At 57.2% G+C, this 15,835-nt stretch overlaps 3 protein-coding genes across 6 annotated transcripts in view; 1 reads left to right on the top strand and 2 right to left on the bottom strand.

Annotated features, from left to right (window-relative positions):
• Positions 1–15,835, bottom strand: part of LOC126937095 (beta-lactoglobulin-2) — a 175,103-nt gene that overhangs the window by 70,856 nt on the left and 88,412 nt on the right. The gene's annotated exons all lie outside the window — the stretch shown is intronic.
• PIERCE1 (piercer of microtubule wall 1) overlaps positions 357–15,835 on the top strand; it is a 40,632-nt gene continuing 25,153 nt past the window's right edge. The window contains exon 1 of one of the 2 annotated variants that reach the window (XM_050760472.1): positions 357–361. The gene's annotated coding sequence lies outside the window, so the exon portion shown is untranslated. Of the gene's footprint in view, positions 362–1,633; positions 1,638–15,835 lie in introns of those variants that run through there. The other variant, XM_050760471.1, reaches the window with a different exon arrangement.
• LCN1 (lipocalin 1) lies at positions 7,655–12,949 on the bottom strand. 3 transcript variants are annotated; one of them, XM_050760308.1, is made up of 7 exons: positions 12,802–12,949; positions 12,208–12,338; positions 10,605–10,675; positions 9,931–10,041; positions 8,978–9,075; positions 8,749–8,775; positions 7,655–7,849 (listed from the first exon to the last, which is right to left on the bottom strand). In XM_050760308.1, exons 1-7 carry the CDS (start codon positions 12,889–12,891, stop codon positions 7,655–7,657), a joined length of 723 nt encoding a protein of 240 aa, XP_050616265.1. In that variant the 5' UTR covers positions 12,892–12,949. The 3 variants fall into 3 exon arrangements, with proteins under 3 accessions (XP_050616265.1, XP_050616266.1, XP_050616267.1); XM_050760309.1 differs by having other exon boundaries at positions 8,978–9,079; positions 9,944–10,041; XM_050760310.1 differs by lacking the exon at positions 7,655–7,849 and having other exon boundaries at positions 8,750–8,775; positions 8,978–9,079; positions 12,802–12,891.

The raw sequence follows: 15,835 nt of genomic DNA, 5'->3' as shown, positions 1-15,835 counted from the left end.
GCGGGAGGCAGCGGCGTGGGGGCGGGGCGGGGAGGCGGAGCGGGAGGCAGCGGCGTGGGGGCGGGGCCGGGAGGCGGAGCGGGAGGCAGCGGCGTGGGGGCGGGGCCGGGAAGCGGAGTGGCAGGCGGAGGCGTGGGGGCGGGGCCGGGAGGCGGAGTGGCAGGCGGAGGCGTGGGGGCGGGGCCGGGAGGCGGAGTGGCAGGCGGAGGCGTGGGGGCGGGGCCGGGAGGCGGAGTGGCAGGCGGAGGCGTGGGGGCGGGGCCGGGAGGCGGAGTGGGAGGTAGAGGAGTGGCGTGGGCGTGGTGACAGTGTCTGGTTTGGTGAGGCCCAAAGGACCAGGTCAAGCCTTTATGTTGGGGGGTTGAGATAGGAGGGTGGCCGGGCTGGAGTGGACAGAGCTCAGGCGCTGACCCGTCAAGGTCGGGGACATGCCCTTGCACCGAGTGCTGCTTCTGATGACCACAGTCCCGGATACTGGGGGGTGACCAGCCCGCAGGTGACCAGCACTGCCCCTTCCCAAGACATTCAAGAGGTCCTGAACACAAACAGGCCAGCCCCAGCCTCTGGGCCAGCTCCCACCTTGTTCCTGGCCCCCCAAGGATCCACACCACTTGACCTCATTCATCTCCTGTGTCCAGGATTGGGGGGCCCAGGGCCTCAGGGCTGTGAGTGCCACCTGGGACTGGCGGGCCCCAGAGCCTTTGTGTGGGGGGAAGGGGGAGGATGCCGACCAGGGGTTGGTGAGGAAAGGGCAGAGGGGAGCTCTGTCTTCAGGCCTAGGTGGACCAGAGCATGACCAGCCCTGACGGGGGAAAGGCGGACATGGGGTCACAGTGGGTGGGGAGGGGGCAGGTGCCCTGGGGCAGGATGGAACGGCTTGGGAGCTGGATACGTCACTACAGGGAACCAGGAGTGCCTGGACCACCAGCCTCGACCTTGGGCACATATTTGGGGCCAGGTCATTTTCGCTTCTGGGATGAGGACGCAAAGCTAAGGGAAGCCTCAGCCGGGCCCCTTTAATTGTTGGTTCCGGGCCCGGACCTGACCCTTCCCAGGGCTTTACATTTAGTCAAAAAGCAAACCATGAGCTTTTGAAAGTCTGACGTTACTGGCAAACACGTGATTTTAATGTGGCCTTTCATTGCAAAGTGAAAAATTCTGAGTGGAATTCTATCTGACACACGGGAGAAGCTTGAAGGAGATCAGCCTCTTGAAACTCACAGGCTGGCAGGTGAGGGAAGGTGTCCCGGGCAGGGTGGGTTGGGCAAGACCTCATTCCAGAGACACTCCACCCACCTCCCTGAGCTGCCCAGGCACCCCCCGTGAGGAGTGGCACCCCCTCCTCTGCTGGACGGAAGTCACCAAAGACATGAGAGGTGGGCTGTGGCCGAGGTCCCTCTGGGGCTCCCAACAGCACTGAGACTCTAAGCCCGTCCAGGTGCCCAACCTGGGAAATGTGCGTCCCTCCAGAACTCTCAGGAGGCTGAGGCAGGAGGATTGCTTGAGCCCAGGAGGTTGAGGCTGTAGTGACCCGAGATCCACCGCTGCATTCCAGCCTCCTGGGTGTCCCAATGACCCTGTCTCAAGTAAAAGTAACAATTAAGTAAAAAGACGTTGCGCGTCCCCCATGTTGGGGGCGCTCTCCTCACCATCCACCATCCAACATTCATCTATCCGTTCATCCATCCATTCATGCATCCACCCATCCACCCATCCGCCATCCATTCATCTACCCATCTATCAACCATCCATCATCATCAATCTACCATCTACCATTAATCTATCTATCCATCCATCCATCCATCTATTCATCTGCCCATCCGCCATCCACCATCCATTCATTAACCCGTCTATCCTCCACTCATTTATTCATCCATTTATTAGATTGAGTAACATGAGATAGAAACTATTATGATTGTGTGGCTGAACTTGTGTTTTCCCTGACACCATTGACAGCACCAGGTCCCGTAACCACTGCTATTACCAAATGCTTTCCCTGATAACAAGTGAAGCTTCATCCTAAGGACATGTATACATGACAGTACAAACACCAGGATCTGGCTTTCCAGCAACAACTTCTGCCTCATCTCTTGGCCCCCTGGGATTCACTGTCTCTGACCTCAGGGTTCTCCCATGCCAAAGATGAAGAACCCCTGGGCCCAGAGCCTGAGGATGACTCTCAGAATTGAATGGGCCTTGTCCCTTCACGGGTAGGGAAGAGAGAGAACCTAGATAGGGGTGTTTTCCAGGGAAAAGGCAAAGAGAGGGAGCTCAGGTCCTCTGGCCTTGTGGATGCTGGTATGGCTGTAAGGTGATCAACACTCAGAGATGGAAAGGGTGTGGAGGTACAGGAGGGTGTGATGGCCCCTGGGAGGTTAGCGGCCAGGGACTGGGTGGCATTGAGGCATTTGCAGATGTTAAGCATAGTTCCAAGAGTACTGTGGATTTTCAAAGTTTATAAGGTGTTTAGAAATAATGTGTTTGATTTTTAATATTGGCTCTAATGTGGTAATCTTGCAAAATACAAATATATTATAGCAATACCTGACCTCACGTTTTTAGAGGGGCTTAAGATAGGCGAAGTTTTTTCCAAACAATGACTTTGACCTCTGAGGGAACTAAGGTTTGAGAAAGGCAGCACGATTTGCCCACCATTTCACCATGAGTCAGGGATTGGGGGATGCTGGGAGGGATTCGTGGTCACTAGGTTCAGGGATTTGCTCTGGAGTGCTGAGTGTCCTGGACGAGATGGAGGAGGCAGCTGCACCAACTGCCCCTGAACTGCTCACTTTAAAACATTGATCTTATATGAATTTACATTCAATAAATTATTAAGAAAGAAATTCATCTGGTAAGATTTGAGAGGTGAAAGAACTATTTGCTGATGAACTGATGGAGAATTTTCCAGCAGGGAACAAAGACATCAGCCTTCAGGGGAAGCCTAAGGAACGCTGCCACTGCTGCTGAGGGCAGGTCAGGTTGCTGGACCAGCTCCCTGAGAACAATCAGAGGCATCTGGGGGCAGAGAAGGCGGGAGGACGCACCAAGCTGAGATGCAGGCAGGGCGGAGGCGGGAGGAGCTGACCTCTAAGAGAGGCTCGGTCATTGCTCTGGTGACTCCGGCCTCTCTCTCTGCCTGACCTCAGGCCTTCCAGCGTCTTCCCGCTGTCACCCTGTCACGTGCAGGCACAGTGAGAGGCACAGACGCCAGAGGCTGGACTTAGCGGTTGGCTCAAAAGGGAGCCCTGTTGACCTGAGCCCCGACTGTTCTCTGAGCCAGGGGTTCTTGGGTTCTTTCCTGGGACTGGGGGAACTCCTGAGCTTGAAGCATCTGTCCTATGACCCAGGGCTGACCCCAGCAGGAGGCCAGGGCTGCAGGTGATGCCAGGCTCACAATGGCACCCTTGTGTTTCCCAGGCCCGGGCACCGCCTTCCCCGCCCACTCCCAATTCTCCCGGGTGGCGGCACCATAGGTGTCAGCCCGACCCAGTCATTCCCTGAAGGGAGGGCTGCTGGAGGGTGTCCTGCCATCCCCAGGGTGGAGAGATGCAGGGCCACTGCCCTTGCGGGCCAGAGACAAGTGGCCAGGTCCCAGCCCCCAGGGGCCACAGAGAAAGGCTCTGGTGTTCCCTAACCATGCTGACCTTCTCCCAGTGACAGGCAGGATTCCAGCCCACTACCAGATCTCAGAGAGGAAAAGGTGTTCCTCCAGGCCCTTTGACCATCCGGCCCCTGAATGAGACTCCATGGCTGACCCCTTCTCAGCAGGAGCCTGGACACTCAGGGACACCTGTGGGGCCCGAGAGGCAGTGTCTGTCCACAGCCCACCAGGCTCTGTGGGAGGAAATGTGTGGATGGAGGCTGGCAGGCCAGGAAGGGGATGCAGGCAGCAGCCACACGGGCTGCTAAGAAATCGTTTTCTCCACATGTGTGTGTATAGGGGTGTGAGCATGTGTGTTGGAAAGGGTTGTACACACACACGATGGAACGGGATAGAACATTCAGAAATAGCCACACGGACAGGGCTCATGTATTAATGGAACCCATGGCTCAGTTCTATGGAGAAAGGACGATATTTTCACCCACTGGGTTTGGAACAGCTGCTGGTCCACAGGCAGATCGATGGTCCTTGACATGAGCGACAGGCCTGCCTCACACAAAGCCAGCTCCCAGGTCTCCATGTAACGCAAGTCTACAACACATTCAGAAGAAAACAAAGGAGAGACCGTCACGACCTGGGGTTAGGCAGAGAATTCTCAGCTACAGCACCAGAAGGGTGACTCATTCAAGGAGAAGGAATGGGTTGGACGTCATCAACATTAAAGAGAAACACATTTCCATTTATTATAAGCCACCCAGATGATGGCATTTGGTTATAGCAGCCTAAATGGAGCGAGTCTCCAAAGTAACATTTAAATAGGCCCTTATCTCCTTCAGCCAGAAAGTAGGCAGAGCGGAAAACCAGGAACCAATTGAAGAAGCGGCAGAATTTCGGAGAAGGCTAAATTTGTAGCCTGAGCACATCTCCTATGCCAGTTAGAACCCCGAGCTGGGAGGAGTGAGGCCCTGCGGCTGGGGACTGGGGTATCCAGGTAGATGCTTTTGAGAACCTTGGAGCCACATCCCCCGGAACTCCCAGGGAAGGGGCCCCCACACCTGTTAGAATAGAACACCCCCACCACCCTTGAAGACCACACAGAGGTCAAAGCTTGGCGGGAAGATGCTTGCCCAAGTCGAGGTCACTGTGCCAATGGCCGACTGTGGCCAGCCTGTGGTGCTCCATCTGGGGGTACGCTGTCCCGTGCAGGGGGCTCCCCTAAAGCAGCTGCAGGATGGGGCTGACACACACTACAGGACCCAGGAGCACACACCAACCTAATACAAGCCATTCTTCAGGCTGGAGGGATGCGATCAGCATGGAAACAGGACACTCAGGATCAAACAGCATTCAGCGAGGAAGGTCTGTGGGTAAAGAGAAAATACCCTCTCCGTTCCTTTATCACACGTGGGACGGCTTCAGGCAAGCTCTGCAGTGCTGCGTCGCGGTGTCTCCAGCATATGTAGATGCGTCGCACATCAGCAATGACATGAGGGAAAGCACCTGTGCGGTCACAGGGTCTATGACATGAGGCAGACTGGGGAAGATGCACCTGTGCCATCACAAGGTCTGTGACATGAGGCAGAGCAGGGAAGATGCACCTGTGCCATCACAAGGTCTATGACATGAGGGAGAGCGGGGAGGATGCACCTGTGAGGTCACAAGGTCTGTGACATGAGGCAGAGCAGGGAAGATGCACCTGTGCCATCACAAGGTCTATGACATGAGGGAGAGCGGGGAGGACTCACTTGTGAGGTCACAAGGTCTGTGACATGAGGCAGAGCGGGGAGGACGTACCTGTGGGGTCACAAGGTCTTCATGTTTTAAGTAAAGGACACAGTGCTCGCTCCAAGTCCACTGTGAATTAAGGATGTCATTGTCGCCCCTAGAGCAGACACTTTTAAAATAATGCAGAGGGATAACGAAAAAGCTGACACATGAATTGGGATGAAATTGGGAAGAACGGAGCCGTTAGGGCTGATGGGCCGCCCTCTGACCTTCCGTAACATCTTCCAAGGGGCTTTCGGTCCTCTTTCTTCACCACTTTCTTCACAGCCCGCTGTCTTCCCCACCAGTCCTCCAGGGACATCTCCTCTCCCGATGGCCCCTCCGCACCAGACCCTGCGCCTCCCTAAGAGGTGGATTCCAGTCCAGCGCCTTCCAAACTCCCTTTTCGGCTCTTGCGCAGTCACGCTCTGGTCCACATGAGAGTTCTCCTTATCGCCACACGTAGCGAAGGGTTCTCTCTTCCGGGGTGTACCCAGGTGGGGTGTCTGTCTTCTTCTGTCACTGATGCCCCATCATCCTCTCCTCTCTGCACAGTTGTCCAGACTGTCCCTGGGCCTGGGCTCTGGCACTGGCCCTGCGGGAGAGGGGGGTTCTGGCTTCCCTGTGGAGGTCGTGTGGGGCACGGGGCACTTTCTGAGCTACAGGTGCTCACACGGGCTCCTTGCACTCATCTGCGTGGCGTCTGAAGACTGGTGCAGAGACTTACGCACCTGAGATGGGTGTGCCGGCCAGCGTGGCCACGTCCGCCTGCTGCAGGTGACACCCGCTGTAGCCACGTCACCCCTGGAGCCTGGCAGACGGGAGGTGGAGCTGGGCATGGGTGGCATCTGCTATGAGTGAGAACCTCAGACACCTCATAAGAACCAAGATTCATCTTGAGATGCAGAAAGTGGAACCCAAATGGAATCGGGTTTCTTTTATTTTTTATCTTATTTTTTGAGACAGGGTCTTGCTCTGTCACCCAGGCTGGAATGCAGTGACATGATCATAGCTCATTGCAGCCTCGACCTCCTGGGCTCAAGCAATTCTCCCACCTCAGCCTCCCGAGTAGGGGGACTACAGGTGTGCACCACCAAGTCTGGCTAATTTTTTTTTCTTTTGGTAGAGATGGGGTCTCACTATGTTGCCCAGGCTGGTCTCCAACCCCTGGCTTCAAGTGATTCTCTCACCTCCGCCTCCCAAAGTGCTGGGAACACAGGCATGAACCACCATGCCTGGCCAGAATCGAGTTTTTTTTAAATGCAGTCTTGACCTATCACGGAGGCCCTGGTTAGGGGCCGGCCCCTTCCTGAGCAGCTGATTGGTCCACACAGCCACCCTGCCCTATTCAGATGGGCTCACTCGGGGGCCACTCCCCACCAGCCCTCATTGCCCCAAGGCCAGGTACCAGACAATCAGGGACAGCCCCTATGCCCTGCAGCAGAGAAATGACTCATGTTAGCTGGCCACAGGCAGCCGGGTCACCCGCTACCCTTTCCGCTCCCTCCCCTGAGCTCCGCGGGCTGTTGTCCTGTCCCGGGCGCAAGCCACCCCGTGTGGTGCTGCCCGACAGCCGCCCTCTCCTGGGGAGAAGCAGGTCACTAAGAATCTGCCTCTCCTCGCTCCCAGCGCCACTGCGATGTTGCGCCATGGAAAGAAACTTTAAATCCTAACCGCCAGGGTCAGGAAAGGCGCCTGCGCAAGGTGGGACCTCCGGTGGCTGCCCCCAAGCTGGGAACTTCCTGTCCCAAACCTACCCGGGCACAGAGAGGGACAGCGTGGAGCCAGGCCCTGGCGGCAATGCTGGTGTGGTTCCCCGGAGGACAGGACTGGCTTCCCCGGTGAGCTCAAGCCTGAGCCACACCCTGCCTTGAGCTGCTGTCCCCTCTCCCCACGTCCAGCCTCACGGACTCAGCGTCAGTGCTGAGGGTCCTGGTGGCCCTGCCCAGTCCCCCTCTGGGGTGGCAGCTACGCTTGGTCCCAGGCCTTCTGGTCTTACTTGTGTAGGACGGAGGAGCAGAGCCCTGCCCCCACCCACCCCTAGAGCCTGAGCTCTGTGGGCGGCTGACCTGCAGGAAGCACCCCCGAACCTTCAGGCCGAGTCGCCAGCACACACCCCCCTGCCAGGCCCTTCCAGGCCCCTCGCACTGTTGGCCTGTGGCACCCACCATGGAGAACTGGGCCTAGGCTGGTCCCCTGGCCTTCCTCCCGCTTCCCACCCCCTCCCTGCACCCAAAGGAGCACCCAGCCAGCACCCCCCACCCCGAGGAACCCCACAGACAGGCGGAGTCACTGGGAACTGCTGAAGCTCTTTATGGAGAACCAGGAGAGGGGGCGCAGGGCCAGGGGAAGGTGGGGGGTGGTAGGAAGGGGTGCAGCCGGCCGGGTTCTGCAGGGGTGGGGAGCTTTTCCATGTCCCTGTGAACGACGGAGGTGCTGGGTGGTGCTGTCCTTGGGCTGCTGAGGAGCCAAGGTGCCCCTGCCCTAGAAACAAGGGGGAGGGTGAGTGAGGCCACGACAGGGAGAGGGTGGGACGGGGATGTGATGTGGGGGCACATGAGGGCTCTCGTGTGCGGCCGTGTGGGGGCACATGTGGGCACTCAGGGGCATGGTGTGGGGGCACATGCGGGCTCTCGGGGACTACGGTGGGGGCACACACTGGGCTCTTGAGGGCTATGGTGGAAGGTACATGCGGGCTCTTGGAGGCGATGGTGTGGGGGGCACGTGCTGGATCTCAGGGGCACACACGGGCTCTTGGGGGCTGCAGGTGGAGGCTCCAGCCTCCAGATTGGAGCAGATGGAGCAGGGACCACCCCCGCAGGCTGCTGACAGAACTCCCTGCTGAGTGCAGAGGCATCAGCGTGACTGCAGGCCAAGGGGAGGGTGCGGGAAGGACAGCGATGCTGTCTGGGATTCTGGCTCTGCCCATGCCTTGGGTGAGTCTCCGAACTCTGGTCCCCTCGTGCAGCCAGCAAGGGGTCCATCTGATACAGCGAGCACAGGCACGCCTGCCACTTTGCTGAATCTTTGAGCAACTCATCAGGTAAGCAAGGTCACAAGGACGGCTGAGGGTGACGGGTGCTGAGGAGGAACCTGAATCTCCTGCCTGCTCCCGCCCACGGGGCGGGGGGGTAGGCACCGTCTCCACCAGCAGCCAGCAAAGGTGGGCTCAGCGCTGTGGGCTTCTCAGCTTCCCAGGAGTCACTCCCAGGGCAAGAGCGGAGGCTGGTGCCCGAGTGCAGGCAGCTCAGGAGAAGATCTCCCACCTGCCTGGCCTAGGTGGGGCGTCTCCCACCCAGGTAAGAGTGTGGTGGGTGGGAGAGACCCCAGGGCCTCTCGAAGTGCCGCTGAGTCTCAAATGTCCTCTAAAGCTGTTCACTCACCCTAATCGCTCCCTGGAGAGCAGGTTTCTGCATGAAAAGGAAGCACAGGCGAGTCAGGAGACCCCAGGAATGCAGTCAGAACCGGGGCCCCTCATCAGCCACCAGCTCCACCACCCCAGGAAGGACAAAGCCAGAATCAGACGCAGCACAGTTACACGCCCATGCAACGCGCCTCTGCTGACGTCCCCACGCAGGGACACGGGGGGCTCTGCAGGGCCGTGCCTCCTACCGCTCTGCCTGGGGATGAGGATGCTCTCTGAGCTGAGTCCGCGGGCTCCCACGGCCTTCTCAAAGTCCTCCAAGGCTTCCAGGTTGTTCTCGGGGTCTCTGCCTGTGGGTGCAAGGGCGAGATGTGGGTGGTTGAGGCAAAACTGGGCAGTCGCCGGCACCCCGTCACAGCCTGGAGGCCTGAGCTGGGCTGGGGAGGGGGACCTTGCCCACCACAGGGGCACTTGAACCCAGAGGCCCTCGGGCTGGCAAAGTGGGACCAGGGTGCCGTGCACGGCTGAGAAGGCTCCCGAGGCAGCAGAACTGGGAGAACGGGAAGGGGTCTCCGTCCATCCCCAGGCATCTCCCGGAGTGAGGATGAACGGCAGGACAGGCCCGCCCTGGAGGAAGCGCCTCTCCCCTTGGGGGCACCAGGGCACTGCCTGTCCCATTCCTCTGTCATTCGCACACCCCTGGATCCAGGGAGAACTCAGGAGCCTTCACGGGCCTCGTCCTCAGACAGGGATGGCACTGACACGTCACTGTCTGTGGGAGCCACCGCATCCGGAATTCAACCCTGGGAGCTGGAACATTCTTTCCACACAGACTCCTGCTCACATCCCCGTTCCTCTCCCCTGCTGGACACCCCGCAGGAACGCGTTCAAGGATGATGCTGCAGGGAGCTGCCCCGGGGGAGGGCCTGGCCTGCCCTGGAACACGTGTGACCTCTGAGCCCCTGTGCCAACAGCCGCAGCTCCTTCCTGCCTTCCCTGCAGAGACCTAGGCCGGGGCATCCGAAATCCTGAACTCCAGGGGTGGGAATTGGGGCCTTTATCAGGAAAACTCATCCTAAGGAAACTGCAGTGGGTTCCTGGGTCCCAGTGGCTTCTCCCGTGGGGAAGAGGGTGCAGGAGGTGGTGGGAGGAGGGAGGGCGGGTGGATTCTTGGGTTGCAGGGTGGGGGTGCGGGACTCACCCACGAGCTTCACGCCTCGGATCGGCTTCCCGTGCAGCTCTCCCTCACAGTAGAAGATGTAGTGGTCCTTCACGTGTGACCTGATGATGTATGTCACGTGCTTGCCCCCGTCTGCAGAAGGACAGCAGCACAGTCCTGAATTAGCCACCGGGGCCTTCAGAGAGGATCCCGGGACAGCCTGGGGCACCAGGCCCAGCAAGCCCCGCAGCTCCTGCACCCTCCCAGCCTCCCAGAGCTCTCTGACCCAGGGTCCCCACCAGGCCTGAGCCCCAGGCCATGGGACCCCCACTTCCCAGGAACCTGATGCACCCGAGAGGCGGCCACATCCCAAACCAGTGAGTCACCAGGGGTTCCTCTGGGTATGAGGTCTGCGGAGGTGGGAGTTGGGGTGCAGTACCCCGCAGCCAGATACGACTCTGCTCCTGGACCTGCCAGAGCCACAGCCGGGCTACAGGGAAAGCCCTGAGGGTCCGCCCCGGAATAAACCCGTCACACCTGGTGTTTGGGGTCAGGTGTTCAAGTCTCTAACGCAAATTGACCAATGGGAGAGGAGAGTGGGCTTTTAGTGGAGTCAGGGGCAGCAGGCCAAAAGGCCACCCCAAAAAGGCACTGGCTGCCCCCCCAGTTCCAGCGTGTGTTCGAGTTCAGGCTCTGGCTCGGGCTCCAGGACTCACAGGCCGTGTATTTTCCCGGCTCGTCAGTTTTCTCCAGGACGACCTTCACCTCCTGGCACTGGCCACTTATCCTGGAAAACAGAAGCCCCCTGGCAAAGTGGCCCTGGCCTGTGCCTCCCCTGGCCCTGGAGCAGCCACGCTGCAATGCCCTGCAAAGGTGGCCCCGAGTCTGCCACAGGCCCATAGAGGAGGGTGCTTCTCTGCATCTCAGACCCAATCACCAGCGGCCCCTTCGGGTCACACGTGGCAGTTCCCAGGGTCTCCCGAGGTGGCCAGGAGCTCTGCACCACTCCTCCTGGTGGCTGCCTTCCCAACCCCTCCACCCCCAACACATTTCCTGCCAGAGGGACCCGGGCTGCCTGGTTTGTAGGCAGTGTCTGCGGCGTGGGCCTGAGCCTCATCCCGCCAGCTGCATTCTTCCTTTTGGAGACATTCAGGGACAAGCCCCACATCCATCATCATCTGGCCCAGAGAGGGAAAGGTTCAGTTAGGGGCTTTTGGAAAAAAAAAAAAATCAGGGTCATTGCCAGGGTCAGTGACTTCCTAAGGGTCAGCCCCCAGGACCGGAGCACAGGCACTGCATGCCACTCAGGAGGGAACCACTCAGGAGGGAGCCACGCAGGAGGGAGCCATGCAGGAGGGAGCCACTCAGGAGGAAGCCACTCAGGAGGGAGCCAGTCAGGAGGGAGCCACGGGGGAGGAAGCCACGCGGGAGAGAGTCACTCGGGAGGGAGCCACTCAGGAGGGAGCCACGCAGGAGGGAGCCACTCAGGAGGGAGCCACTCAGGAGGAAGCCACTCAGGAGGGAGCCAGTCAGGAGGAAGCCACGCGGGAGAGAGTCACTCAGGAGGGAGCCACGCAGGAGGGAGCCACGCGGGAGGGAGCCACGTGGGAGGGAGCCACTCAGGAGGAAGCCACTCAGGAGGAAGCCACTCAGGAGGGAGCCTCTTAGGAGGGAGCCACAGGGGTTAAACCACACAGTTGTGCAGGTGGGAGCCACGTGGGTGAATCACACAGGTGAGAAGTCAAAGATGTGAGCCATGTGGGTGGAAGCAGCACAGGTGAGAGCCGCACAGGTGAGCTCTATGCAGGGACTTCAAGGGAGTCTTCTCCATGGCGTCCTCTGCCCCCTCTTGGTCATTCTGCAAGCCCCATCCCTGCCTTCATCTCTGGGGTCTGAGTCCACGGCTGCCTGACAGGTTGCTTGCTGGGGCTGGGAGAGGCTGTGCCACTCCTCCCACAGAAATGTACTGCCAGGACTGTGAGTCGAGTCTACGGGCCCTGCCTGCTGTCTCTGACTCTGGTCAAGGGTAAACACCTTTTCCCAAAGAGACCTGCACGTCACCAGACATTCCCTAGTCAGAGGAGGAGGTGGGTGGTACCACTGGTAGCCCACAAGGTCTGATCTGGGGCCTCTGTCCCCTCAGGCCCCCTCCAGCCAAGGCACCTCAGTGGCACAGTTTGCCCTCAAACATTGCAGGAGGGGCTGAGAGGGGCCTCCCAGCAGGTCTGCCCACCTCCCCAGCACCAGAGCCCTCCTGGGTGGGGAAAGGGAAGGCCCCAGACCAGGTTGCAGGCTGCCCGGCAGCTGGCAGACACTCACAGCATGGTGGCCTTGGCTTCCAGGTTGCCCCCTTCCAGGATTGTGAGAGTCATGGGTGTCACCGATTCCAGATTCATCTCAGGGAGCTCCCTGTCCACTGTCATGGCCTTCAGGTACCACGTCCCTGACACCTGGAGAAAGTTCCTGTCTATCAGGCTCAGGCCGACCGCTCCAGAGCCTCCCCTACTCTTCCCTGGCCTGCAGCCCCCAGACTCTACCGCACCCCGAGGGCTGGAGACGGGGAGCATTCCCCAATCTAACCCACCCAGGAAACACCCAGCACCCTCCCCAGGCCCACCCAAAGGTGGCTCCAGCCCCTACAAGTCAGCCAGGACCACAGGAGCCCTCACCCCCAGGGGAGAAGTGAAGTCAGCCAGACCCCCACCCTCCCAGTCCTGCCACCTCTGTGCCCCTGCACTCCCTCCCCCGCCAGCCCAGACCCCTGCTGCCCCATCTCATCATTCCCTCGGGGCAGGACTTTAACCCCCAACCCAAAAATGAGGGTCTCCTTGGATGGGGGAGGTAGGGGGTCTCCATCCAGTCTCAACCTCGCCCCATGTCCCCTCCAGCCCACCCTTCCCATCCGGGCCTCACATCCTGAATCTCGTCGTCTGAGGCCAGGAGGTGGTGGGCCTGCAGGGCAGCAATGAGGCTGAGGCTGACGGCCAGGAGCAGGGCCTTCATCTCTGGGGTCTGAGTCCACGGCCGCCTGACAGGTCGTTTGCTGAGGCTGAGAGAGGCTGTGTCACTCCTCCCACAGCCGCCCTATATACCACTGGACTCAGGGTCCCCTGGGGACCTGGCACAGGTGACTAACCAATCCCTTCCTGGATGTAAACCACGGCCAGTTCTGCAATGGAGCAGATAACGTGCCATTGTTGTTGGAGGCTGTTGAATAACAGCTTGTTAATCCCAGAGGATCATCCGGACAGGACCAGGTCCAGAGGAGTGGGTTTGCAGATTTCACCTGGAAGGAAACTGAAGGGAGTGAAGGGCGTGCAGGCCTCCTTGGGGGCACATATGCAGCAGTAACAGGCACCCTCCAGCCATCCCACACGCGCTGACGTGCACACTGCCAAAGGGATTGCGGATTGGAGTCTGAGGCCCATGGGCTTGGGTCTCAGCTGAACTTCCTGCATCTCTGGGCAGGTTACTTGGCCTCAGATTCATCGTGGAAAAAGTGGGACCCTCCTGTGTGAACACGGTGCCGTGTGCATTTAAAGAGCGTGTCCACACTGCTGAGCATGGTGTGCAATAAGGAACCGCTCTGCCCCACACACACAGCAGCAATAGGTCAGACAGACAAGACCAAGGCAGGTGTGTGTGTGTGTATGTGTATGCATGCACATATATACATGCACACACACACACTCACTCACTCACATGAAACCAGGAATGGAGGAGAAGCACAGGCTGGTGATGGGCAGAGGCAGGGGACTGTCAGCTCCAAGTCCCAAGGCAGGCAGAGAGGGCCTGGGTCCAGCTCCTGGCAGTGATGGGAGCAGCTTCCCTGACTCCAGAAAGGAGGCTGAGAAACCCTTCCTGACACATCCCAGGGCTGTTACTTCTTATAACTGAGTGGAGCACTGTGGGCATAGGAAAGAAAGAAGACATTGACACAGCCTTGAGAGCAGAAGCTGAGACAAGCCATCGTTGGAAGGGGTGACTTTATCTGTGACATCCTCCGCATCACTGCAGAGCAGAAGCCTGGGACCCAGGGCAGAGGCTACGAAACACTGCTAGACAGAGGACAATGACAACGAGATAGTGGAGAAAGGCAGAAATGCAGAGACATAATATCCTCACCTTGAACTGAGCAAGGCCAGGTTTCCAAATTACCCAAGGAAACCCACACTAAGAAGGCAGGCTAAAAATGAGCAATTGGTACAGGAACTTACACCAGCCAAGGAAAGTCTGACACACACGTTAAGACTGCAGGAGTATGATCAAGACGCCTAGAGATTTAAAAAATATAAAGTGTAAAATTAGAACTGGCCAGAATATAAGAAACAAGGAGAGACGAAATAGAAATAATTACAAATCTTGAAGATGAATAATAAAGTGAATAAAAAACTCAATAGACAGGTTAAATTCCAGACTTGACATAATAGAAAAGAGACTTAGTGTCATGGAAGATAGTACTAACAATATCAACGAAGACAGAAACATTTGAAGGAGAAATTGAGGTGTTACAGATAGATTCAGTCTCCAGCCTGGAGCTAGGAATAAAATGAGTGGAGGAAACCAATCAGAGTGCAGCAGCTCTGAAAACACAACACACACACAGACACACACACACACATATACACACATACACACACATGCATACACACATACACGTACACACACACGTACACACACACACACATATGCATGCACATGCACTCCCACACATGCACACACATATATGTGCGCACATACAAATGCACACCCACACCCACACATATGCACACATACATGCACACACATGCAGGCATAAACATGTGCACACACCATGCATACATGCATGCACACGTGCACACATGCACACATACACACATGACCACACATGCACAAAGTTAACACACATGGAGAATAGATCAAGAGGCTTCAATATAAACAGAATAGGAGTTCTGAAAGAAAAACATTTTCTAAAAAGGCAACAAAGCAATGTAATAGCTCACATTTCTTCAGAATTGAAAAGACATGAGGTCCCAGATCTAAATTACAAACCAAGAGAAATCCACTCCTAGAATATTACAGTGAAGTGCAGATCATCCAGGAGAGGAGAAAAAAGTCAAAATGACCAGAAAGAAGAGCCACAGTACCTACCAAAAACGCAGATGTCAGCTGACAGCAGACTTCTCAATAGCAACGCTACCTTCCAGAAGACAGTGGAGTAACGTCTTTAACAGACCCAGGGGAAATCACATTTACCTTTGAATATTATTCTCAGCACAACTTTCATAAAATATTGAAGGCAAAATAAGGACATCTTGGACATTAAAAAGCAACTGAGGCCCAGCGTGGTGGCTCATGCCTGTAATACCAACACTTTGGGAGTCCAAGGTGAGGTCAGGAGTTCGAGACCAGGCTGACCAACATGGTAAAACTCCATCTTGACTAAAAATACAAAATTAGCTGGGCATGGGGGCATGCGCCCATAATCCCAGCTACTCAGGAGGCTAAGGCAGGAGAATCACTTGACCCTGGGAGGCGGAGGTTACAGTGAGCCGAGATCATGCCATTGTGCTCCAGCCTGGGCAACAGAGCAAGACTCCATCTTGAAAAAAATAATAATAAAAATTAAACAACAACAACAACAGCAACTGAGAGTGTCTACCACTCACTGGCTTCCATCAAAGGAAGTTCGAAAGGGAGAATTTTAGCAAGTCTATAGCAGACCAAGGTCAGGGGGCTAAATGATGCCAGCAAAGAAAACTAGCTGCTGGGTGTACAAACACGAATGGTGCAGACTTTGATGGGGGGAGGAAGGTTCTGTTTTACTGGATATTTAAAGAGAGCTAAATGCACACACAACACACTTGTGCCCACATGCATGGGTTCATACGAACCAAAAGATGCATGTTAAGCACAGGAGAATAGTGATGTATGGAGAGAGGGAAGTGGAAAGGGGTGGGCAGGGACA

This window comes from Macaca thibetana, chromosome 15, assembly GCF_024542745.1.
Source record: "Macaca thibetana thibetana isolate TM-01 chromosome 15, ASM2454274v1, whole genome shotgun sequence".
Classification (NCBI taxonomy): domain Eukaryota; kingdom Metazoa; phylum Chordata; class Mammalia; order Primates; family Cercopithecidae; genus Macaca; species Macaca thibetana.
The sequence above is the reverse complement of the archived record's forward strand: the minus strand, read 5'-3'. Positions and strand labels throughout refer to the sequence as shown.

What these genes read in the sequence shown, in the direction of transcription:
- LCN1 (XM_050760308.1), bottom strand. Translation starts at nt 12,891, where the DNA reads ATGAAGGCCCTGCTCCTGGCCGTCAGCCTCAGCCTCATTGCTGCCCTG. An exon ending in CCGAGGCGTGAAGCTCGTGG is followed by an intron (nt 9,076 to 9,930) that starts GTGAGTCCCGCA and finishes ACCCACAGGCAG; the next exon opens with AGACCCCGAGAACAACCTGG. An exon ending in CTCTCCAGGGAGCGATTAGG is followed by an intron (nt 7,850 to 8,748) that starts GTGAGTGAACAG and finishes CCTTGTTTCTAG; the next exon opens with GGCAGGGGCACCTTGGCTCC.